General features: G+C 42.8%; 1 protein-coding gene across 3 annotated transcripts in view; it reads left to right on the top strand.

The window, feature by feature from the left end:
- Positions 1-4526: 4526 nt before the first annotated feature.
- Positions 4527-26470, top strand: part of pcdh11 (protocadherin 11) — a 172099-nt gene continuing 150155 nt past the window's right edge. For all 3 annotated transcript variants that reach the window (XM_050043012.1, XM_050043014.1, XM_050043013.1), the window contains exons 1-3: positions 4527-5253; positions 11025-11606; positions 19460-21967. In XM_050043012.1, the coding sequence (XP_049898969.1) occupies positions 11067-11606; positions 19460-21967 (3048 nt within the window). In that variant the 5' untranslated portion in view covers positions 4527-5253; positions 11025-11066. The remainder of the gene's footprint in view (positions 5254-11024; positions 11607-19459; positions 21968-26470) is intronic.

Below are 26470 nucleotides of genomic sequence, written 5' to 3'. Positions count from 1 at the left end.
TATCTGGTGCTCTGGATGAAACCACGGTCATGCATGCTGGATATTCATACTGTATGGAAAAGTTAAAATAATATTTGATTCAGGGTATCTTTTTGTCTGTCTTGGGTTTCTACACCATTTCTCTAACATTCTACCTCTGTTGCCAATAAGGCAAAAGCAAATATTGAATTGTCCTCGCTCTGTCCACTCCATCTTTCTCAAATCTTTTTCTTTCTCCAGAGATCCTTGAGAAAGTGGGAGAGAAAGAAACAGACAGAAAGAAATGAGGCAATAGAGATAGTTTCAACTCATTGTGGTAAATCTCAGTGGTTCTTGAAAGTTGCCATGGATACAAACCCAGCCTGTACGGATAAGGGGAAAAAAAAATGTTTTGTCAGGATGTGTCCAACTCTTCAAAAATGTCTGCTGTATTTCTCCAGAATATTCTCTGGACATGTTTGCACTGCTCTCTGTCTAAGTGACATTTGTTTTTACTGCTGGACAGATAACTAACACTTTAGGCTCAGATGGTTAAATGTAAAAAAGAGAAATCCATGGCAACATCTGACGGAACAAAAGACCGTGGTGCAGCAGTCACTGGACCGTGGTCTCTTTGGACAACTTATGCTGTTTAAGCTAAAAGGATAATACAAAACCACAGAATGGCATGGAATCGAGCACGGTGGGCAGAGAATCTATCATTTCTCAAAACCTTTGTATGTTAATACACGGCGACCTTGCAATTTAGCTCTGCAACCCCTTCCTTCACCAATCCCCTTGCCCAGCTGTGCCTGACTGATAAGGTATATTAGCGAGTGTGCTCTTTCTTCCAATTATTTCTTTTACATGTGTGCACAACAAATCATGGATTCTGTGGGAGGCCAACAGCAAGCATGATTAAAGGCAATGTTGAGGGAAAAAAAGGTCCATTTGATCATATCTTTAAAAAACAAAAGCAAGCTTTGCTTTTCTACATGATTCCCTAAGCAGGGCACCATTTTGATTTAAAGTGGAAATAGACACTTTCTTTGTTGCTTTAACTTGTAATCTTGAAGAAAATGTTGCCTGCAAGATGTAATGGCTATTTGAAAAATGACACTATTGGCATTTAGATTGGTTCCTTAAAAACAGGGCTGAACTTACCATCTGGCAAAATGGGAACTTTCCTGGCAGGCCAACACAACTGTCTTTTTTTTGTTTGTTTTGTCTGACCAGCCCATTGAATAGGTATAGGCCCATTGTTTGTTTTTTTCTCTTGATTGACACTGGGCTTATCCAATCGGATCTTTAAAGCCCTCCCCCCTTGAGCTCGGTCCATCCATCCATTTTCAACTGCTTTTTCGAAGCCGGGTCGCGGGGGCAGCAGGCCAAGCAGAGCATTCCAGTTCCTCCTGGGGGACCCCAAGGTGTTCCCTGGCCAGATGGGAAATGTAATCCCTCCAGCGTGTTCTGGATCTGCCCCCGGGGCCTCCTACCAGTAGGACATACCTCCAACAGGAGGCGCCCGGGAGGCATCCTGATCAGATGCCTGAACCACCTCAACTGACCCCTTTCGACACGAATCAACAGCGGCTCTACTCCGCGCCCCCTCCGGGTGTCCAAGCTCTTTACCCTATCTCTAAAGCTGAGCCACCCTTCTGAGAAAACTAATTTCAGCCGCTTGTATCCACAACCTCATTCTTGGGCTCAGTGCCTTGATTAAATACTGCCATGACATTGTTCCGACAGCCCAAAATTTTGAAGCCCCATTAGTCCACAAAATATCCCACTGAACCGAAAACCCATCACTCAGACAGCCTGTTATCCCAGAAACAAAGGCCTGGTCGTCTGAAATCCTGCTCCACCAAAAATACACACTTCCAGCAGTTAGTTTCAGTTTCCCAGCAGCATTTGAACAACTGGTACCAGATGTTTTTCACCAAACTGTTTCTGCTTTTTTCAGCAGCTTTTGTGCCACCGAACGTGGGTGTTATGAAGCCAAACATGAGCTGTTTTTTTTAACCATAACTAAGTGGTTTTTGTGCCTAAACTTAATCACACATGCACCACAGCGAAACATAAAGTTGCAGTTTGGTGGGGTTTAAAGAAAAGTACAATGCAAATATTTTTCTGACAATTGGGCTGTCTAACTACAGGGAGTGTGTATTTTCAGAGAAACAGGACTTTGGAGCAATGGGTGTTTGTTTTTGGGATACCAGGCTGTCTGAGAAATGGGCTTTCAGTCCAATTTTACGGACTAAAAGGGCTTTGTAATTTTGGACTGTCGGAACAATGGGCAATCCCCAATTAAACAGCCCATTTGCCAAAAATGAGGGCCAATATGGACGATAGAAAACCCCAAGGGAGGTGCAGAGAAACTGCAAGCCACAAAACACTTGTGACCTGGACTTTTCAGACTCTTATAACAACCCGCTGCTCAGAGAAAACTCAGTCAGCAGCTTTTTCAGTAGCAGCACAGTGGCTTTGTCTCTACCTGTCCTGTCATGCCCTGTGCACGGAGGCAGAATTTAGTAATTTGGTTACGGGACGGGCATCGTCAGTTCATTTTGTCACAAGGCTGTCGTAATGTAAGCCTATGTAACGGTAAAAAAAAGACCTTGATTAGTGTTCTCATTCCATTTGTTGTATTTGACTGTTCAGACTGAAGATTCAGTCAAAAGTTTTATAACTGTCTAAAGTTAATATTTTACGTTCATACTCATTATCCGTGTAAGGGGAAAAAATAATTGTACATTTCCTGATTTTGATATAACATCACACGTGAAAGCACAACAAGCAGCTGATGTTTCAAAAACTTCACTTTGAAGAGTGTTAAAAAAGTAACAATGCACCGAGGGAAAATGTAGTGTTGGTACTGTTCACTAGAATATGAATCTGTGGAAAAAAATCAGCGAATGGACCTTTAAGCTAATCTTCTGCTCTGGTTAAGCTGCTGCAACATTATAACTAAGGATTTCTTGCCATGAATAATCAATCAAGGGTAAAACAGTAATCTCCACCAGTGTCAGACAGGTTTTACACACATAAATAGCTATATTTCAGTTTGGTGAATTATAACAGTCCACTGATGCATCCTACGAGATTTGACACACTGTATGTAGGAGACTTTCGAAAAGCCAAAAGTTTCCTCTGAAAGTTTTTTTTGTTTCTGAACATATCAGAATAGCCCTGGCCACAGCATCACACAGGAGGAGTTTGCTGCTTTCTGACAGATAATAGAGCTTTTTGGCAGTCAGACTCTTTAAAGAAGTCCATGAGAAGCCCTCTGAGACTAACAGTAAAATTAAGAAAACACATTGTTGTATGCTGGGTTTTCTCGCTGGAAAAATAAACATAGCTTTGCAATTTTCTAGGCAGTTGCTTTAAGACTAAAATATTATTTGGTCTAATCCACACAAAAAAAAAAAATAGTCATCCGGCCCTACCCCTGCCCCCTGGTCTTCAGGGATGAGTGTTGTGACATGAAATAATGTGGAGGGAAATGTTGAACAGGTGAAGATTGCTGTTTATGAAACCTTGCCAGAGGCTAAACTTGTTAAAATGCAAAGTTAGAGCCATTTGTTGTATGAGGTGACGGCAAGGGGACAAGGGTAATCAGCTGTAACATAGCAGCGGTGATGATCTGACCTTTGCGTGACCATAACCCTTTATGACCCCCATAAAACCACCTGCTAGATCCCGCTGTAGGGTACGTGGGGACAGAAACACCTATTCAGTTAGCGGCAGCAGGAAAGTGACAGCTTGATGGTTTGTGATCAGGGATTTTTGAGCCAATCGATATGTTGCATTGATGCCTGTCTGACATTGTGCCCTTCAGCCGCCAGCAGATTTGTTAATGCTCCATCTCAATGGGTTTTATGGTCCAAATTACACGCTGTTAAACAACATTTAGCACTGTGCTGATACAAATATCTGATTTTAATGAGGCACCTTGTCATTTTTTATTCAGCGACATTCCCCTCAATTTCCTAGGTAGTACTTTGTTGCCTTTTTTTAATCATTTCTTGCATTTCAAGTGTTGAAGAGTTCAGCTGAGCTGCCATTGGCTCACACATCACAGGAATTATTTGACACCATTTTATACATGGAAACTATGGAAACTGTGAACAAACCCATTATCGGACTAATTTCTCTTCTCATCCCTGATAAGAGCTCTGCCACGGCCTGTTGACACTCTCGGGAATGTCTGAAAAGAATTTGAACCTCATCATTATTCAGAGGTGCCGATGATACAGTAGACCTAATTGGAAATGAAAAGCAGAACCAAAGCTCGGTATAAAAGTGAACAGTGCCCCCCTCTTGCTTTCAGGCGGATTTCTGGAGCACTGTGGCTACTGCAAACAGCAGAGGCATCTGTGGTCCACACACACATACCCCGCCATCCACCTACATCTCTCAGTGCAAGCATCTCTCCAACGCAGTGCGGCTTTAAGAGGACCGGGGCTCTTAAATCTGCGCTTGGCTCCTCCTTCCGCCATGATGTCAGTCGGAGGGAGAGCGAGAGGGAGAGAGGTGGGCAGTATTGAGGAACTGAGTTCATACAATACTACTGAGACATCTACAGCTTAGCAGACAGATACGGTGAACCGCCTATCCCGGCTCCTGTAAGTGATGCTGCACTGAGGCACACTTTGATCCAACTCCATTGGGGGGCGATGCGCTCTCTGCATCCCTCCTTCAAGAGTTTTTTTGGGGAGCGTGCACAACCTCGAATCAGTCAAAACAAGTGGTCATAAAATAAATTAGCTGTAAGCTGTCAGTTTTTCATCAGAAGTCCTTTTTTTTCTTGCGCTCTTGGATTGAAGTTTTACGCGCGGGTCAAGACGCCTTTTTGTAACGCACACGTGTAAATTTGGTGCCAGCTGTTTTTAAGCTGGTAAAATAAAGTAGGAATTGCCAGGCATGGTAGGCTAGGGATGCAAAGTTAATGTAAAAACACAGCTTGGATCAATGCGTATCTCCGGCCGTGGGATTGCGAGCCCAAGACACCCGAAGAGGAATTACAGCGTCCTTTTCAAAAGTTGATCGCTGTGCATGATTTATTTTTCTCTCCTGCACATGAGGACCACAGCTTTTTTAGCGCATGGATAAGTTTTGGTAGTGGATAACATTTTTTTCTTTCTTTCTACTTGCATTGCGTTTTGCTGCCGCTTCTGATGAGGATCCTTTCCCCCCACTTCAGTTTAATTCATGGCACTTCTTTTTTTGTAAATCAGTGATGTCTCCACGCGACGGTACTCACGGTTGATTTTTCATCCTGTTCGAGCGGAAAAGGTAAGCTTTGCTCCCCAATCATGACTTTACTGTTGACATCCAAATGTTTTTGACTTGAGTGGTCTGTGAGCAGATGACTGGTCTGTATCCTGAGCGCATTCAGAGACGCTGGAGAAGCGCCCAGCAGCCTAATTTATGTGCTCCGTATAAAATCAAATTGATGTCTCAATAGCGAGGATCTGCGCTATATTTACAATCTGAGAGCCGCATGAGCCGGGCGAAAATTTACTGATAGCCTACAAGGCAGTTGGATAAATCAGTGGGTTGCGATTGTGGGTCATTTTGATGTTCCGTGGGTTTTCCTAGAGCTGCTCCAAAGATATAACAGGCGTCCCCGCGCACCTGATGTAAATAGAAATTATCCACGGACACGGTGCATCGTGGAGAATCTAAGCTGAGTTGTCGCATTATGAATATAGGCTACTGCGCGGTTGGTCACGACTTCGGGCGTTATTTAGTCTTGCTCAGAAAACACTGATCGTTACATAGATAGGCCTACTTTCCAAGAGCATCCAACTGCAGGGACTTGTCAGTGCAAGGTTGGCCGCTAAGCACGGTGCGTGGGTGCGCGGTAACAGCGCGCTCCTGGTCAAGCGGTTCAGCTGTCACAGACCATAACCTCAGGGGCAATCAGTCTGCTCACAATCACACTCTAGGAAAATAAATAATTAAATAAATACACCCTTGTTTTCTACTAGGAGTAGTTCAAATAGTCACGATGTAAATCCCCGTTGGACTGGAGATTAACCGCCACAGTTGGTTGTTTGGGTTCCTATACCTGCACAATATGCAATAGATTAAAACTGGGCCTGTTTTTTTTTTTATAAAGAGTCCCATAAGGCCTAGTGAACCCAATATTTGCTGGAGAATTAAATCAAATGGTAATGTGAAGCTTCCCAAGGTGAGCAGCATATTTTGGCTGTAGGCTGAGGCGTTTATATTAAAAGAAGAGCCAGTGAGTAAATGGGAGCAGGCTAAGTATTTGTTTGACTTGAAAATTGCAATATAAAACCATCTGCTGGTTGCACATCCGCAATTCAAATTCACCAGCAGCCACACAGCAATTGATCACAGTCTGCAACAGCCCTGATATATTGTATGTGCTGCAACCATATCTCCCAATCATTTTTATTCCTCTGATAAATTTAAAACAGGCTGGATGGTTGCAGACTGATGAGTCTGGGCGTTGTTAACTTGTCAGGAGGCTGTGTGTGTGTTCTAAAGAGTTCATAGAGGAGCTAATTTGTAGTCTCTGAGATGCTCCCCAGGTGTCAAAGATGGTGTTTTTGCTTTTCATCTTACAGTGTGTGTGTTCAAGCTGCTTTAAAATCTCTGCCTCCACAGTCACATATAGTCTGTATAAAGAGTTTGTCCACCCTGTAAGGCTAAGTAGCTCTCTGATATTCGCCATGTAGTGTCCTTCTCACTTTCCATGAAGCATAATATACTGAATATGACCACTCACACTGAATTTGCCTCCTTCAGAATTCATGATGGTGTCCACAGCTCAAAAGTCACCTGAAATACAGCCACTTTGAAATATAGGAAAACGTTCTTTAACATGTTTTGACCTTGTTTCTTCAGTAACATCAAAAAAGAAAATTCTACTAAAGCAAATATTCAGTATATAAATATAGTTTTATAACAGTTTTATTTTGTTAATTAACTGCATGGTGTTTATGATAATTTATTTACTTGAGTTTTGTCACATTTTCATTAAACATAATGGATTTTAAAGTCAGAGTTTAGCATTAGAAGATGATATAAAGCTACAGCGAAACGATCACACTTATATTTGGCATCAGGATTACATTTACATGTATGGACTGCCCTCTTGAGGTCCGTGATTACAAGGTTGTAAATTAGTTCGTCATTTAGCTAATGCAGGAGGGTAAGAAATATTACCTAGCAACCATTTAATTACCCAAGTAGTACAACTCTCCATAATCCGAGTCTATCTAAGAATTAACAAACTGATTGAAATGTGAAAAGCCACTGGGTTATGCAGCTTAACAGCATTGCCAGATTTTTTTATGCAAACATTGTGCTGCAAATTACATGTCGGAATTTTTGATAGATCAGCGTCTTTTCCTTTTGCATTGATACGAGATGGTGTGATGTGCAAATCCCAGTGATATTTGAACTCGAATGTATCGTACATCTTTTGTCAGTATTAAATCTACTGTTAACATTGTCAACATGGCCGTTTATGTCAAACATCATTCTCTCGCACTTTCTCACTTTCCAGCACGACTCAGGTAATATAGTCATTGTTGAAGTTTCCCAAGAGAAAACAACTTTTATTCCTCCACCGTGTAAAGAGAATTGTTCTGGCTGTGTGGACTAAAAAAGAACTGACTGATCTTGACAGAAACCTGGTCTGTCAGGCTGTCAGCGATCCTTAAAGCTGTTAAAAGAGAAAAAGCCCAAGACAATCAAAAGTATTACTTCTACCAATGCCCTCTTTTGAAAATCTCTTTGGATCCAAAGGCAATATTGATAGATACAACAGTGGTGGAAACCTGCCTTTGACAGTTAAAGGACTCCAAATGTCTTGGTTCCCAGCCTCAGACTAACTCCACTCAAAGTTTCCAGTTGAGGGTATCTTTAGGGGTGAAAGTAGGGGGGGTGACAGTAGCTGTATGTCTTCCCCTCTCGGTGCTACCTTCAGCGGATGCAAACACCAGGAAGGCCTGTCCATCACGCTGTTGTGTAAAGTGATCCCGGGCCGGCTTGCTCCTCTTCACTCTGTGTCTCCCAAGAGGGAGGCTTGAGTTTGCCTACTGGATTCAACCTGCTGTCTGGGGCTCAAAATAGCATTTCAGGAGACTAGTGAAATGTAAGCAAAGGAGACACTCTGACTGACACCTAGGATTTCTTTCTCCCTCCCTCTTACTTTTTTTTTTCCCTCCAGCACAATTCCTTCTCTCACCTAGCCCTATCCCTCATGGACAGGCTTATAAAGAGTTGTGACAAGTGGAACGCCATGCAAATGTTGGGAAAAATCCTGCTTACGAGAAAATAACCTGCAGTGAGTTAATAGAATAAGAGGAGTAAACAAGTTTGGCTGCAGAATGTTGAAGGGCAACATGTGGCTTGTGCTTGCAAAATATCCTAATTTAAGCCTTTTAGTTTCATGTAGGTAGAGACATATCTTCATATATTGTATTTATATACTACAGATACATGTATATTCCTCCCCTGTTACTAAAATACAGTGTCTTAACACCACATTAGCATTGCTAGGATGTCCTTTTTGTTACTAGATTTGTACTCCTGCATGTACTCTGAGTCAAAAACATACTACGCCCCTTCATCCTGCGGAACGTTATTGTCACTTACAAGGGAGAGGGAATCTAGATCATGCTTTGATCTTTTCTGTTTTTTCACTTGGGCGAATCACATCCCATTTAAGGATGTAATTTAAACTTCATTATGCGTTGTGCGAGCTCAGCCTTGGACTGCCTGGCGATCATCACAGTAAAGCAATCGCTGCTCACTCGCGGAAAGATGCACACTTCAAAGTAAAGTGTGTCACACTTACTAATGGGATATATCTCATCAATATTTTGACATGACAGTATCACACCGCCTGCGCTATACGTGTAGCGCGGATCACCCTCACACTGATCAATGTCAGCCATGTTTTTTCCTGTCCAACTGCTCTTTAATGAGTCTCGTGTGACTGCTTTATGAAATGTGTGAAAAGAAATCTGTCTTTACAGGCTGCATGAACGCCTTGCAATTGTTGCTGATTCAAAACCAGCTTAATTAAATTCTTATTTTTAATCAATTCCCCTTTGTCGGTAGGCCGAGAGCTTCAATGGCTACGAACGCTGTTGCCTTGCCAATTTAGAGGACCCCTGTAGAGCAGTTTAGGTAGTCATACCTTTTCTACAGGATATTGTTTGACTCATGTAAATGGATGGAAATTTCATAAAGTAGGGAATATTACACTTCCCAAAGAGCTATTTGTGGTCCCTTGTTACTGCGGGTATGTATGCATTTTCAGCACCAGCTGCACGTCGTTTCTGCGATGGCTGTCATGCACTTCTGCCATACATCGAAGGAAATGGACATTTGATTCCAAGGCTGATGCCTTTATGAATGCAAACCAATATCTCAAAGAAAATCATGCAGTTGATAAACACTCAGTGAGGGCTGGTGGACCTAAATACACAGTGGGATATGAGCAATGAAATTATATTAGTCTTTACAAATATTGCGCTGGAATACACATGAGGAAGGAAGGAATATTATGAGAAGTAAACATAGCTGTGCGTTGGTGGCTTTACCCTGATACGTCACTGCGCACTAAAACACTTTAATAATGGTATTCTGTTGTTCCACTGAAAAAAAAAATCTACTGAACATGGATATGCCTTGATAATTATACCGGAATACCACCACTGCAATGCCAAAAGGCAATTAAAGCCTGTGTGGCCAAGCGTTTGTGTGATTGTGGTGGAAATTATGGGATTTCATTTATTAAAGATATCCGAGAATGGATTAAATGAATGAATAAGTCCAAATGTGAGCTAGCGAACCACATGAAGTAACTCCCCTAATAACTTACTAAATATGCTACTAATTAACTGGTGGAAAGCAGTCAATATTTCATGCTAGCATATACTGGCAGGGAAGGCATTGCAGAGTATGACTCCTTCATCATCTTCCAATGACCTACTTGGGTTTTGGCAAATGGGGTTCTTGCCCTTTGGCAAGCTTTTGCACATATAAAACGGTTAAAGATTTTTGTAGAACAACAGCATCAAAGTGGCAACCAACACAAGAGCATTTATTAATGAATAATGTCCTGTGATGGTAAACCCATCTGCACTGCATTTTCAGTTCAGGGGGTTTATCATTAGGCATCGTTCAGCACAAACAGTAAACTGAATGCTGTTCAAATTTGTTGTTGGGGAAAAACACATTCGTCAGGATGTAATGAAGTTATGATTAAATTTCACTAATTTGACTGATGGCAGCTCCCACAATAAATAATTTCACATTGTTGTCTCCTTCCACTGCAGATACTCTAAACAGTGCTCTTATCTTACTGTGTATGTTTACACACATGGGCGTTCATGAAATATTTGAGAGCTCGATTGTTTACATTCAGAGCAAATGAGGTTTTCCATTAATAGCTGCTGTCAAGCGGTACTACACCAAGTCTGTGTGTGTGTGTGTGTGAAGCGGTACTACACCAAGTCTGTGTGTGTGTGTGTGTGTGTGTGTGTGTGTGTGTGTGGAGGCACTGATGCTTAGGTCTGGATATGAGGTGCAGTTTATGAAGACACCGCTGCACCATATTGACTCAGATATGAGTTAAGTTTTTTCTCTTCATCCCATTTTTCCATGCGCGGTAGTTTGTGAACAAGCTTTCAAAGCAAACAATTTTGTCGCAACACTGAAACCAACTGCTTTCATACTTCTCAATAAAAATATGAAATGGTTCATTACAGCGATGAAATGGATTGATGGAATACGTGAACTGCTAACCTTTACGTGTCCGCTTGCTCAATGGATGTCATCAAAGGTTAATTGTGTAAAACCGCCTTTAATTTGCTCTCAAAGACACACGAAGGATGTGGGCTCATAACTAGTTAGGATGAATAGGTCAAGTTGAAAACTCTCCGTGAGGGAAAATAGTACTAATTACAGCCGAACTTGAATGCCGTGTAATTTTGCTCACTGACATTGTGTGTTCTGTCTCTTTCTCCTCCTTTCCTTTTTTCCTCCTCCTCTCTGTCTCGCCTCTCTTGTGGCAGAGTTGCTGCTGTAGAAAGTGAAGCTCCCGTCCACTCTTGAGTATGGACTTAGCAAGTCAGGCTCATGCGCTGGTGGTCTTGCTCACCTGTGTGGTCGTGCTATGCCGGGCCCAGGAGAGGGACTACACGGTGAAGGAGGAGCAGCCGGAGAACGTCCGCATCGGGAACCTGCGCAAGGACCTGGACCTCAACCTGGACCCCAGCATCAGGCTATCCTCACCGCTGCAGTTCAAGCCTGTGTACAAGACAGGTGACGTGCCTTTGGTGAGGGTGGAGGCCAACACGGGGGAGATCTTTACCACCAATCACAGAATCGACCGGGAGAAGCTGTGTTCAGGGGTCTTCGCTGAGAAACGCTGCTACTATGAGATTGAGGTGGCCGTGCTGCCGGATGAGATCTTCCGGTTGGTCAAGATCCGCTTCCTGATCGAGGATGTAAATGACAACGCGCCCCTTTTCCAGTCCACTGTAATAAACATCTCCATCCCGGAGAACACAGCCATCAACACCCGATACCCGGTGCCCTCAGCGTTTGACCCTGATGTAGGGATCAATGGGATTCAACACTATGAACTGGTCAAGGTGAGGCTCACTCCTGTTCACACTTACACACCCACACATACACAGAAAATGAAAATGAATAGATATTTTGTTAAAGGATGGCCTTAGTTCCTCTTAATTTTCATAGAGGAAGTATTAAAAAACACATTTTTATAAATCAATAGAGGTTAAAAGAAAACTTAGTGTTGATATGAAGCCCATTTCTAAAGGTGCTTTTGGTTAATTTATGAATATTGATTTTGTTTATCTACATTCGCATGTTACCACTCAATTGAATGGGCGTCATCAGTGGTTATCAGCTTCATAGATAAAAATTAAAAGGAGCCTGCTACACCTACTGTTATGTTCAGAAGGCCGTTATCAGCCTATTAAATGATGGTTATCTATTGTTTTTCTTTCAGTTGTGTTAGGTTTAGGCACCAATACACAGTGTTTAGGATTACATCACGTGCTGTCTTTCAGTTCATCTTCTTTCACACTTACACTTGCTATTTTAAGTGCATCCACATTGGCAAGTGTTGTAAAATGCAGAGCACTATGAGTGTCCAGATGGTGCACTCATAACAGTCAAGAGTGTTGGACACTTCTGACCCTAAATGGTCGCCATCTTGACTACGTAGCAGAAGGGGAGGGACCACCAAACCTGTGAGAAATGCAGCCAAGAAAGCTGTTGCAATTGCTGTTGCTTCGGTGACCAAGCAAGCCAGCAGATATTTAGGCAGGCGATAGTCGCAGTCTAATGTTGGCGGTGATGCTCTGTCCAGTTGCAATTTGCCATTAGAAAGAAGAAGAAGTGGTTAACACTACTCAAATTTCACGCACTACGTAAGTGTTGTACACGATGTACGACATGGAAGTGTACTACTGGAAGTATCTGGATTAAGACACATGAGGGGATTGTGTTAAAATAAGTGTGTTTGTTACATAATGTGATGTGATGTGACACATGTACAGACATCAGTTAAAATAAGGCAACACTGACTTTTAGTTTCACACCGGGCACAAAGCCCGGTCTCCTGGGTGAAAGTCCTGTGTTTGTTTGACCCATCCACCACCCCAGCCTCCACTGTATGCTGGCTTTCTCGTTCTTTTTACTAACAATGCGTCACCTGACCTTCTCTTTTGTTGCCATCATGACTACTACACCTACTAGAGGTCACGACTTAATGATAAATAAGGCAGCTTCAGGGGCTGATAAGTCTTTTGAACCTACGAGTAGGCGTAGCAGGCCCCTTGTTACCCATATCTATGAGGCTGATAATGCCTATACAATCTAGTTATGACATTCGAAGCGAGTGCGGTCAAACAGCAGTGGGGCTACAGTCTCTCAAGTGCATGCCAATCATGGTTCCTATATATCTTTTGTTTTATTTGATGTTTGCTGGATTGTCAGCTGTAATTAGGTGATTAATAATTAAAAACATCTAAGTATCAGGAGCTGAATCTCTAACTGAAGTTAATAGAGGCTATTACTGTATGTCCACAATGTCATGTCTAAACTAAAAGCCATCTTGTTGAAATTAATATAGTTCAATGGTGGATGAGTGAAAGATATTGATAATGAAAGATAAGGGCATGAAGCCTCATGTTACTGGTACAGTCTTCAAGTTACTGGTTCGCTTCATGGATTCAATAGATTAAAAAGCTTTTAGCAGAATAAGTAGGCTTTTTGAAAATCCAAGAACAGAACATTACTCTGATAAACCAAAGACCACTGTAGCACTCTGGCTTGGAGGAACATTACAAGGGGATGAAATGGGAAAGAACACGTAAAATGAATTGCCTTTTCATATGACCATATGGATGACTGTCTCCAATGCAAGCGAAATATTAGTAAGCACACACATTATTGATGGATCTCTGACACACTGCTATGCCTGCAGCCTGCCACCTGTCTGGAATCAGGCCTGTTTGGCTGACTATTTTTAATCAGTGAGTCCTTACGATATTTTCTTTCTTTAGATGTTTGATCCCACGTGGTTCTCATGTGTGATTCAGACTCTGCATTATAGCTGCTCCTGTAAACCTGCTGTAGAGCTGTAGTGCTGTGGTGTGTATCCATATCGGAAATTAATTTTGACGCGCTGAAAATATGACCTACTTTTTCATAAAGTGGAATATGTCATGAAGCCTACAATGTTTTATACCAGTCATTAATATTTCCATATGCTTTATTTCATTATGAGGAAAGGCTATAAAGAAGGCGAAGTTTTCAGCGTGTACAGTAATATCACAGAACGCGCCGTAGAAAGTGCACACACAGCATATCCCGCACGTCCAATTTACAGCAACAGGTTACATGCGCTGAACATGGTATATTTAAGCAAGTGAGAAGGAGAGCACTGTATTATGTTAATAGGTGTCTCATGCAGAACTAGGAAAAGCTTTTCTTCATCATCTAATTGATGCTTTATTAAACTGCAGTGCAATATTCTAGGTTGCCTAATGGAGTCAGCCCTAAATCCAGAAATGTAGGATAATATCATGCATTCTTCATTTATAGTCTAGACAACACTCTATGCTTTGTGGATAGATGAAGATTGGAGATGACATGAGCTTTTACAAATGAAGTGTAATTAAGGAGGGAGATGCAAGCACTCTGGAGGAAACCCTAAACATAATAAATAAAGAAAGGTTAGTGGATTTTGAGAGCACGGTGCGAGACAGAAATGACAAGTCCATCTTGGAGTCTCAGATGAAGTTAACACTGGGTTTGGAATGAACAGAATCATTGCTGTCCGCGTCTGCCTTGAATACCAATTTGCATTTTTAAAGAGTCCCACTGCCAAGGCCTCTCCAGTGCAATGTCCTGAATTGTTCATGCCTGGAAAATCACCAACCAAATGTTCTGCTCATTATGATGATCATCTGCAATCATTTTCTTTGCCCTTTTCACAATATAAAGCTTTCTAAAACCCTCGCCTAGACCGTGGTTGTATTATCTTTTGCAGGAAATTCTTCTTAGAGCATCCTCAGCACTGCGTCCCTGATTCAGTTCTTCTCATTATATTCTCATTGTACTCGAGATTAATTTCCTTGTGTTCCAGGTTCCATATGAGTAAAACACAGGGAGAGGCATTAAAGGAGCCAGAAACGTGTTCAACCTTTAGTATCCTTTATTTCAGAAGAGCAGAAAGCCAAGGGTTTAGTGGGGAAGGAATGTGCAAGCATTTCCTAGAATAGCTCTTGGCCGCTAAGCCACCCTTGGACTATCTTTGTATGGTCCTGTGAGATTTGTCTCAGAAGCTCCCTCAGAATGATAGTTTGCCCAGTTTCCTTGTGTTGTGCAAAGCATGGTGCGAAATTGCTACCATTGTGTGGCACAGTGAGTCACACTCAATGGTCCACCACTCCACATGGAGCATGCCCAAATTGTCAACATACACAAAAAAAATAAATAAATAAAAAGAAACGTGGTCGCTTCTTTTGTACAACTTTGTCCTTTTCCAAAAGCTAAGAGGGACAACGGGTAATTTCTTCCGACACAATGCTCCAGCGCCGCACATAATGGTTGGTAATCACACTCTGAGTGAAACTCTGCCATCAGTGTAGTGCAGCGGTGTGTTACGTCACCTGAAATGCAGAGAGGCCGTCCTAAGAAATGGTCAAGGTCAGAGAAAGCAATCACATGCATGGATGGAGGAGGATCTCCCATGAAAGCAGATTTGATCACTTTACGTATTCACGGGATAACTCAGAGGCCAACATGGCAACATACTCAAGACTAAATGAGATTCTGCTGTTGGTTTTGCTCTGGACTTTGGCTGTTCACAAACATTGGCCCCTTTCCTTATTCCAGCGGTGTATGACTCTGCAGCGTCACACACCACATTAATCCAAGTTGCATCTATGTCAGCATCTTCAGACACATTTAAGGTGGGCGTCTTGTTCAAGTCATTTCATGTAGATCAATGTTCTGCTGCTGGCTGGGCTCTGCCTCACTTGATAAAGTGGATGATGAAGTGGGTGTCTGTATTTTGGTTGGGCAGTCTGAAGGGCTCTTAGACTTAACCTTTTGCCACCTACCTAGCTTTCTCCTTGCAACATTCCTATCTGAAATATACCTAAGACTTTCGAGTGGATGGAGTGGTCTTTTTGCTGGTACTCCAAGTCTGGGCTTGAATAATTTTATTCCTAAACTGATTCTAACTTTGCATTTGAAGATGCAAAATTTATTCAAGCTCCATTCCCAAGTAGCAAGAAACATTTGATTAATGCATCGCATGCTGCCTATAGGCAGTGAATAGGATTTTTGGGCAGAGAGCTCACTGTCGAGCATTTCCAGTTTTCATTAGCATCCTATTTTGACACATTATCCTCTTCTAGGGGTTGACAAAAAGAGACAAACAATTCCCAGCTTCTTTTGTCTTAATTATATGCATGAGATCATGGCCAGGGGCAAAAGTGGATGAGGGATGGAGGGAAAGAATGAGGGAGGAATGAGAGAGAGAGAGAGACAGAGAGAGGCTGAGCTTCTATCAGCATTATAAAGAGGTGCTATAGCTTGTGATGAATAGCCCTCCCCAGTTAGCCCTATCCATGGGCATCACCGTGACTAGAGTCCTCCTGATATATTCACAGCCCAATCTCAGTCTCCTCTTAGTTTTAATAAGGTCATCAACTTGACTGAAAGATGCATCCACTGATAATCTGAGGCTCTGTCTGCAGAAAGGGGGTTCAGAGTCATCCTTCCCTCATCATCAGCCACCTCTGCTTCTGTCAGTATCCCTCAATCATTTCCATTTGAATTAGCCAACTCTGATTAGATTGTGTGCCGCACACATCCCACGTATACAGCGGCCCCCGATCCCTCCCTGATCCACCGCAGAGCAGGGACCCCATAATGTGGAGTGAATGGCAAGTCATCAAAGTTCAAGAAGACATGCACCTGTACAGTATATGTGTGGCGAAAGACTGAGGCATGGTATAATGTGCACACTTAGCCGTTTAGAGAGCTTTGTCCTTCTCGCTCAGCCTTAGGGTTTCCAGTGAGTGATTCATGCAAGTATTTGGCCTTTTCTTAGCCTGCCCTAGATCTTATCACAATCCACCAGACTAATTCTGCATTCAGGAGGATGCACAGCCTGAGAGATAGCTCCCTTCAACTTATTGAAATGCGCTGAGTGCTGTCTTGTCAGTTGTAAAATTGTGTGAAACCAAGACAAAAGCATAGAGGAAATGCTGGCTCATAAATCATTGTGCAGCATTCCCTTTGACACATCCTAACTCAACATCCTACTATTAAATCAGGCTTTGCCAAATATCAGTGTGCAGATACTCAGCTACTGTGCCGAATCTGTGAACTATTCAAACAACTGGGGATTGAGGAGCTCTGTGCGGATGGAGTAGTGCTTAGCAATAGAGCCCCCAGAATGTTGTCTTGGACCTTTCAGTTATGACAGAAATAGTTCTTCCATGTGCATAAAGATGCAGCGCAGTTCATCCATAAGGCCGCTTCTCGACATTTCCATATATCGTCCTATATAACATGTCTGCGTTTCCCTATGTGATTTTTGCTTGCCAGAAGGATCACAAAATAAGGTCTGAAAGATCATTGCTTCAGCGTTGGCTGGTTTAAGTAGTTCTGTCAATCACTGACATGTTGACAACATTCCCTCGGCAAGCAGTTTTTCAGAGTACATAATAATTTACATGCTGCAGCTGCACGTTTCCTTGTGTCGGCTACAACACTGTGCTGGCACGAGGACGGTTCTAGATTTTAAAACCTTCTGAGGACTCTTGTGCTCACAATTTGGTTGAAATGTTCCTCCCTTGAACGAGGAGAATGTATATATCTTAATCTCATTTGATAGCTGTGCCTAGACAGAGTAATCTCTTCCAACATTATGTGCAGCATGAAGCTTATCTCTTTAAAGAGGATGCTTTTTCTTGTTTTACCATGAAACTGCTTCTGACTGAAAGAGCTTCAAAGGGCTTCTTTGTTTCATAATGTGCATGCAGCTCATTCATGGGCTTGATCTTCCTCTTATTTCCTCCCCCTGCTCTCTCTCTTTCTCTCCGTTTCTATCACTTGTCTCCCTCTCTCCTTCCCTTCCTCTCTTGTCTAATTTGAAAACATTTATGGATCCATACTCTACCCCATCTCAAATTGTAAATATTAGTGCTAGTTTTTTTAGGTGGAAGGCAATTACTCTTAACAGCCAGTGCCAGTTCCTGCGGTTTCTCATGGGGATTACTTATGCATTTGTTTTCATTTTCCTCCGGCTTTACTTTTGCCTAGATTTAGCCCTTCTTGAGCAAAAAGCCCTCCTAATATGCAGGGTTTTTCACTCCCTTCTCTTAATCTGTGGTGATCTGGTCTTGCAGTGTATTTAAAATGGTAGCTCATTGTTGTATTTCCGTTTCCAGTTTTCTCCCTCCCATTATGAAGTTGAAATGCTGCAATGCTGCCTCCTCTATTCTAACTTGACACAAGATAGGAAGGTAGAGTGAAATCTCATTTGAAAGCAGAAAAAAGGAGGTAAATGAATTCCTTCGAGCGGCTGTTACTGGGAGAGGTGGATGGACTAGATTTACTACAATGATTGGTCATATTTTTAAAAGGCTTAATAAACTGATATGCCCTGTGTTTCTGGGGGGAGTGTTGCACAGTGTATGTAGAGAATGAGTAAGAACCAGCTGATGATGAGCATGTTTGAGAATGCTTTTGATTAACGGGTGCCCAACTGAGATGAGCAGAACTGAGCCAAAACCAGCTGCCTTGTTTAAAAATGTCCCGGGCCGTTTAATTTGCTCTTGACATTCATCACTGCCTAAGAGCCTGATCCTTAGAAGGGTTACAAATAAACTGGAGTAACCTAAGGAAATACCTCGACAAGCTGTTTAGCTTTCTAAGATGACTGACAAATCTACAATCTAAGAATAATTCTACACAATCTATTATACTGAACTACAGAAATGAAAATGTGATATTGTTATAAATGGTAATATATGTCAGTTATAGTTTTACAGTTTACACAACATATGGCACCCTCTAACCTTAGACCCTGAAGCCATATGAAAAATAATCCAGTAGTCTTTCATAGGAGGAGATTTATGCCATTTTGTCAAACCTGTCCTTCACTGATATATCTCCTTAAGTTTTCCAGTGTCACAGCACTATCCTACACCATGAGATTTGGTGAGTGTTAGGCCCACTTCCTTTTGGCAGCACACCTAATAGACAAAGCATTCATGTCTGTACGAGGGCAGAGGACATCACTGTACTGATGAGGGCAATAATCTACAAGTGGTGCCACATCTAGTCCTAACTGTGCCATTTTTCTTGGGGCCCCCCCCCCTGTTGTTTGTTTGTTTGTTTTGCTGGTTGTTGGTTTGTTTGAAAAATCTATATAAACAAAAGACAATTACAAAAAAAAAAGGTCATATCTGCAGATGTACCTGTAGGCAGTGGGAAAAGGTTTTGGTACTTGAAGCGTTCTGGTCTGTCCTATTAAAGTCTGTTTGTAGTCCGATTAGTATCGACCAATCATGCGGCAGGTAAACAGTCCATGTTGAGCGCAAAAAAAGGCAGAACCCATCAGCTGAAATGCAATCTCGTAACCCACTGGCTATCATTTGCTGAGGATTATGCGTTTAATTAGCTGTCCTAAAAATGTATCTGCATTAATATCTGTTTATAGAGATTAGCCAAAATGACCAGCACATGGAAGAGAAAGTCTTGGCCCAGATATCTGCTGACTACAGCAGAACCCTCGAAATATTGGTCGTTGCCCCCAGAGGCTTATTGTCATCGACCAATAGCCGATGGGTTCCGAGATTGTTTAAAGAAAAACTAAAAAAACTTGATCATTTATTAATTGTGAGTACTAAACAGAATAAATCTGACTCAATATGTTGTCTTGTCTTTGCAGAGTGTCAGCGAGTTTGGTTTAGACATCATCGAGACCCCTGAAGGCGACAAGTGGCCGCAGCTCATCGTTCAGCAGAACCTGGATCGCGAGCAGAAGGACACGTTCGTCATGAAGATAAAGGTAGAGGATGGTGGCAACCCCCCCAAGTCCAGCACCGCCATCCTCCAGGTCACCATCTCCGACGTCAACGACAATCGTCCCGTCTTCAAGGACAGCGAGCTGGAGGTCACCGTGCCGGAGAACGCGCCCATGGGGACATCTGTTGCTCAGCTTCACGCCTCGGACGCAGACCTGGGTTCCAACGCACAGATCCACTTCGCTTTCAGCAACCAGATCTCTGCCTCAACCAAACGTCACTTTGCCATCGACAGCTCTACGGGACTGATCACTGTGAAGCAGCCGCTGGACAGGGAGGTAACTCCTGTTCACAAACTCATCGTCCTCGCCAGCGATGGCAGCTCCACCCCCTCCAGAGCCACAGTGATTGTTAATGTTACAGACGTTAATGACAATGTTCCCTCTATAGACACTCGCTACATTATCAACCTGGTTAATGGGACTGTTCTGCTCTCTGAAAATGCACCTCTCAACACCAAAATAGCCCTCATCACTGTTACTGACAAGGATGCAGATCTTTATGGCAAAGTAGCTTGCTACACTGACCATGATGTTCCTTTTCGGTTGAAGCCTGTCTTTAATGATCAGTTTTTACTAGAGACAGCTGCCCCCCTAGATTATGAGACGACTCGAGAATATGCAATTAAGATAGTGGCCTCGGATAGGGGGACGCCTCCTTTGAACACTTCAGCTATGGTTTTAATTAAAATCAAGGATGAGAACGACAATGCACCCATCTTCCCCCAGCCGGAAATCCAACTTTCCATACCGGAGAACAATGACCCCTCTACACAGTTAATAAAAATCAGCGCCACTGACGCAGACAGCGGACATAATGCTGAGATTATTTATACTCTTGGCCCTGATGCGCCTGACGGGTTTAACATAGACAGACGGTCAGGAATTCTCTCCGTTGGCAAACGACTGGACAGAGAGAAGCAGGAGAGGTACTCATTCACTGTCATAGCGAGGGACAATGGCTCCACGTCCCTGCAGAGCAATGTCACTGTCAGGCTAATCGTCCAGGACCTTAATGACAACAGCCCAGCTTTCACACACCCTGAGTACAACTTCTATGTGCCTGAGAACCTGCCTCTCTATGGAACCGTGGGCTTAATCACAGTGACGGACGCAGATGCTGGAGATAATGCGATTATAACCCTGTCTGTTTTGAACGGGAAAGATAATTTCATCATCGACCCTCAAACCGGTGTGATCAAACCCAATATCACCTTTGATAGGGAGCAGCAAAGCTCCTACACATTTATGGTCAAAGCTGTTGATGGGGGGCAACCTCCAAGCTCCTCCTACGCCAAGGTCACTATCAATGTAGTCGACGTGAACGACAATCGCCCTGTGTTCGTCATCCCGTCCTCCAATTACTCATATGACCTAGTGCGAACCACCACCACCCCTGGCGCTGTGGTCACCAGAGTGTTTGCCATTGACAATGACACAGGTATGAATGCTGAGCTGCAGTACAGCATTATCAGCAGCATCATCATCACATCTAGGGTCTCCCCTCGAGGTCTCTTTGCCATCGACAAAACAACGGGTAACATAACACTGCAGGAGAAGATAGTGGCAGCTGATCAGGGGCTGCATAGGCTGGTAGTCAAGGTCAAAGATCTAGGCCAGCCTGAGTCATTACACGCCATCGCACTTATTCACTTGTTTGTCAATGACACTGTGTCAAACGCTACCTTTATCCAAGAGCAGCTTCGAAAAAGTATGGAGACACCCTTGGATCGTAACATAGGGGACAGTGAGGTAACACCTCAAGCCAACGGATACGTGATTGTTGTGATAGCAATCATAGCAGGGACCATGACTGTCATCTTGGTGATATTTGTGACTGCCTTGGTGCGGTGCCGACAGACACCCAGACACAAAGTGGTGCAGAAGGGCAAGCAGAGTGGCGAGTGGGTGTCACCCAACCAAGACAACCGTCAGATCAAGAAAAAGAAGAAGAGAAAGAAGCGATCCCCCAAGAGTCTCCTCTTGAACTTTGTGACCATAGATGAATCCAAGCCTGACGACCCCACACATGAGCATGTTAATGGCACTCTGGATCTCCCTGTGGAGTTAGAGGAGCAAACCATGGGGAAGTACAACTGGGCCACCACGCCCACCACCTTCAAACCCGACAGCCCAGATTTAGCCAAGCATTACAAGTCCGCGTCCCCTCAGCCTACATTTCAAATCAAACCGGAGACTCCAGTGGCCCCAAAGAAACACCATGTGATCCAGGAGCTCCCCTTGGACAACACGTTCGTGGTGGGCTGTGACTCACTCTCCAAGTGCTCATCGACTAGCTCCGACCCGTACAGTGTCTCAGAGTGCAGCTGTCAGGGGGGATTCAAGACTGCGGGGCAAATCACCACCCGACAGGTAATTCATGACTTCCTTTTTAAACCCACCCACACTAGTCCCCACTCACACTCCCCTTGCTGTCCCATGGTAGGTGATGTGAAAGGGGGAGGGTGGCAGCATGGAGCCAGGGGATTTCCCCACACAGGCCATGACCACGTCTACATGAATGTCATTTGCACTTAAAAAATGTGTGCAGCGAAACAAAAAAATAAAACAGAATTTGTCGCAATTAATACAGCAAACCTTTCACTGTACTGCTTGTTATTAATTCATGTGTTCACCCTCCTTCATAAGCAGCCATAAGTGCATAATCATTAAGAAAATACATGTGCAGGTTAATTCTATGTTCAAAAGCTGGAGGAATGGCAGCAGTGCAATTATGGTGGCTCGCTATTTTAAACTTCAGTGTGAGTGGTTGGTGGCAATGTAGCCTGATTTAGAAGAGCCTGGGATAGGCGGCACTGATTGAACTCTCTACTGATGTATTTGAGGTCAAGGGCGAGTGATGCTGTGTGCTAATATATTTGACTGACATGTTTAAACAAGGCAAAGCAAAAAATAAATATGGAAGCCACAGTAACAGTTCATCAGGTATTCATCCGGGCAAAAAGTGTGAAGGTAATAGCACAAAACAAAACAAAACAAAATGTGCCTTCTGACGTGCTAAAACAACGTGATAAATAGTCCCACTTTTTTTTGTGGCTTCTGTCCTCAAAATATTAAGTGCTGTCTTAGCTTTGCCAGTGAGGCTTTGTGGGAGAGAGGCTCATTTGAATGCCAAGGTACAGCAAAGGGCTTATGATTCCATAAGAGATATGTGCCAAATGCGAAGTGCCCCAATAAATAAAAGCTGGCGAGGGAAATAAATGTAAATCAGAGGTAAGGAGAGGTGGCCTTGCTCAGTGCTGACAGCCAGAGCAGAGCACTGTGGGGAAGACTGAGTACTTCTTGGGGTGTCGGGGGGGGAGGGGGGGGGGGTCACAGGGATCAAGGTGACGCAGAGCCTTGAGACCAATATACTTAAACACCGAGGGAGCAGTAGTCCATAAAAAGCCTGCCAGGCCGACGTTGCATTTAGCACCATAAATGCTCTACTTTAATGACCCCAATTATTGTTATAAACGGCATATGTAGATACACATTCTTTACATTCTTCAAATTACCTCACACAGGCGAGGCTGTAATGACATCACAACAAAGGTCTGGCGGCTGTGATGTGTTGTAGTTGGTGCTAAAGAGGACACCGAGGATCATTGCATCCCTAATACATGACAGAGTATATGTACATGTTGATATCTGACCCGCTATCACCAGCACAATGGAGCTAATCAAGGCTGACTAGTCTGCGCACAGGGTAATAATTTATTTATACTGATACGTGTGTCTCCATATTTCCCCCTCAATGTCAAACATCCAGCTGGATTTGTTGGCTTTTGCCACCATTTTCTTTTCTTTCTTTTTTTTTTTGTTGTTTTTGTTTTTCATTTTTGTTTGTTTTTGTGATTTTTAGAGGGTTTGGTTGTCGCTCGGTTGCACTGGCTTTCATTTCTGTTCCTGTTTTGATCATAATTATTGCGACTGCCATTCATCCAATTCTGGGTCAATTTCATGATATTGCATCAATAATTGATTTTGTTTGATGAGGTGCTTGCTTTTGTTTGTGTCTAGCCTCATATTGCACACAGTTTTCAGATCTTTGGTTCATTTCTGTCTCTTTTCCGCTCCCAGTGCGCTTCTGTGTGACATCTAGCAAGCGTTCAAATTCCTCATGGCATAGTTTTGATAAATGACTGTTGATCCCGTGAAGTATTGTGCTTAGGATAATTTATGAAGACACCCACACAGAGTTGATAGTCATTCCCTTCATCCACCTTTTATTTGAAATCCTGGTTAAAAGCTATGCTCTGCCATGGTACATTATACATAAGCCAACTACATGCCCTTGGTACCAAAGATTTAATTCATAATGTGTTTATACGACACACTGACGAGTTGTCAGGATGATTTTCCCCTCTTACTGGTGGTGACTGCCCTGAAATATGCAGAATTATTCACTCTGTGTTCCACAATTCTGAATTATTATCCATCATGAATTTTATGCATCAAGGATTTAAATTGATTTTCACTTATGTTGCTGATCAGAGTGAAGTATTTTTGTCGGAATAATTTAAAATCAATGAATATATGATTAGTAAACATGCTACCAAATCTTCCGGCTCTGTTTGAATCAGTTTATTTCATAGGTACTGTATATTTATTCACTCCTCTAAAAGAAGTCAGGTTTAATCTGTGTAATAATCCCATATTTGGGTGTCACACGCTCCCAGAATTTGAATATTATCAAGAAAAATATGTCCTCATTGCCTCTACTCACCACCCATATCCTCAGTGATGTTAAGCTGATAATACATCAAATTTTCTCTGTCCCCCTGAGCAATTGACAAGTGATGCCTCCCACTTTAGACATTAGATTTCCCACCAGTTTTAAGTGTGCTTATTTAAAGCCTGTGTCATGGAGAAAAAAAGTAGCATGAAGCTTTGCCTGATGAGAATCGGTGGCTGCAAAGGTTAATTAAATGCACTAAAGGGTTAATCACTCGTAATACAGTATGATTAAAATCACCGTAATTAGGTTTCGAATGAGGCTGATAAGACAGAAGAAAAAAGGCAGCCGTCCTTTAAGATTATCAGCGATGCCACATACTATCCTTGGGTGAGTCACGTTCCCAGGATCCAAAGTGATGTGACAAGATGACCAGCTGTCCTGTTTGTCGACGCTGTTATAATTTCATCTCTGCTTGATTTCACCTCCGTCTAAAGTCTGAAGAAGAACACTTATAAAACAAAAACGGCGCTCCTTCAAAAAGTGTGGTTGTTGCTTTTATCTGAGGAGGTATAAAAGAGGAAAAAAGAGAGAGAATATGAGCACTCTAGAATTTGAAAAGATTATTTCAAGTGTGGCTGTTAAAACAAAAGCTGAATTTGGTCTATCAGTGCCAGCGACTCAGTCTCTCCTGAGCCCTAAACCTAATACCAGAGGTCCAAAAGCAAAGATCACGGGCAGGTTGTCGTGTTTTCCATTTTGCTCATCAGAGTGACAGATGGTGCTTTCGCGCCTTTACAGTGATCTCTCATTGCCCCACACCCTCCCACGCACCTAAAGCAGCTGAAAATACAGCAAAGACAAAAAGCCCACCCATGGAATAACGATGCAGAGGGCACGCGGGAGGAGATGATTACAGTTGAAGGTCAACAAAATGTTTTCAGGGACTTTACAGATGTAGCTGATAAAGAATAAAGCTTGTAAAAATACTTCAGAGACCACAGATTTGTGTCACCATATGGCTTCATTATACAGCGAGAACCAGCCCCCCCCCCCCCCCCTCCCCTCTCTTCTCAGTTTTTACGCATCTCATCATTTTCCTTTAACCCCTACCCCACGATATTAGAGGTCAATCTGCCTCCAGTGATGGGGAGCTCTTGTGAAAGTATGTGCTGTAGCGGAGGCAGATCAAATGAGTACCACCCCGCTTGAGTGATCTCAGACATCACGGTGAACATGCACAGAATAAAAAGGCTAATTCATTCTTTTGTTTGGCCCGTAATTCCGGAGCACGTATAGGGTCGGCGCTTAACGATACTGACCTCCTGCTACTCACTATAGGAGATGCTGCTGGTAGTGTTTTCGTAGTGTCACACACGCATACATTGCAGTTTGATTAAATACCCCTTAGACCACAAGTGTTGTCGTTATGGCTAATTTATAAGGCAGTTTATTCTATTATCCTTCGGAAAAAAGATCATATTATAAATGCGCTGGGTAACGAGGGCAGCGGCGAGCACTTTGCATATCGTCATTTATTTGTGTGGGTGAAGGTATGGGCCTTTCACACTAGCCACCCATGGTCTGATGACAAAGCGCTTGTGCTGACTCATAGTGGGTGCATAGCCAGGGGTGGAAGCCATGTTTTAAAAGGCTAACTAGGGCTTGTTAATCAAATCCGATGGCGGTATTAAATTCCCAGCGACTGGTTATGGCTTTATTTTATTTTGCTATCATTCTTTTTGTTGTTGTTCTTTTTCTGTTGAGTCATTGCATCTGTAATCACTGTGCTTCGCTAATGTAAGCACCACCGGGTCAGATTCTTCCTGATTCAGATATTGGCAGATGTGTTGCTAAGCCTTCTTAGGAACAGCAAAATGTCATATTCTGTACATATCAGAGGACCCACTGGCAAGGGTCCGAAAGAATGAAAGAGTGGGGCCTAAATTGATCCAAATGGCTTTTTGAGGGGAAATGAAGAGTGCTGCACTAGTGTGGTGGGAGACAAAAAGACAAATTGGGAGTGATAATTGGATAAGATTGCATGCTCTGATAAGTACAGGAAAAATGCACAAGCTTGTGACACTTGTAGCATTCTTCAAGGAAACCTGACAAGATAATGACTTGATTGCCAGCCGTGCCTTGAAGAATGCTTTTTATTTTATTTTTTTATCTTTTATTTTTCCTAATCTTTTACA

This window comes from Epinephelus moara, chromosome 4 (assembly GCF_006386435.1).
Source record: "Epinephelus moara isolate mb chromosome 4, YSFRI_EMoa_1.0, whole genome shotgun sequence".
Lineage (NCBI taxonomy): Eukaryota > Metazoa > Chordata > Actinopteri > Perciformes > Serranidae > Epinephelus > Epinephelus moara.
Note: the sequence above shows the minus strand (reverse complement) of the source record. Positions and strands in the feature narration are given on the sequence as shown.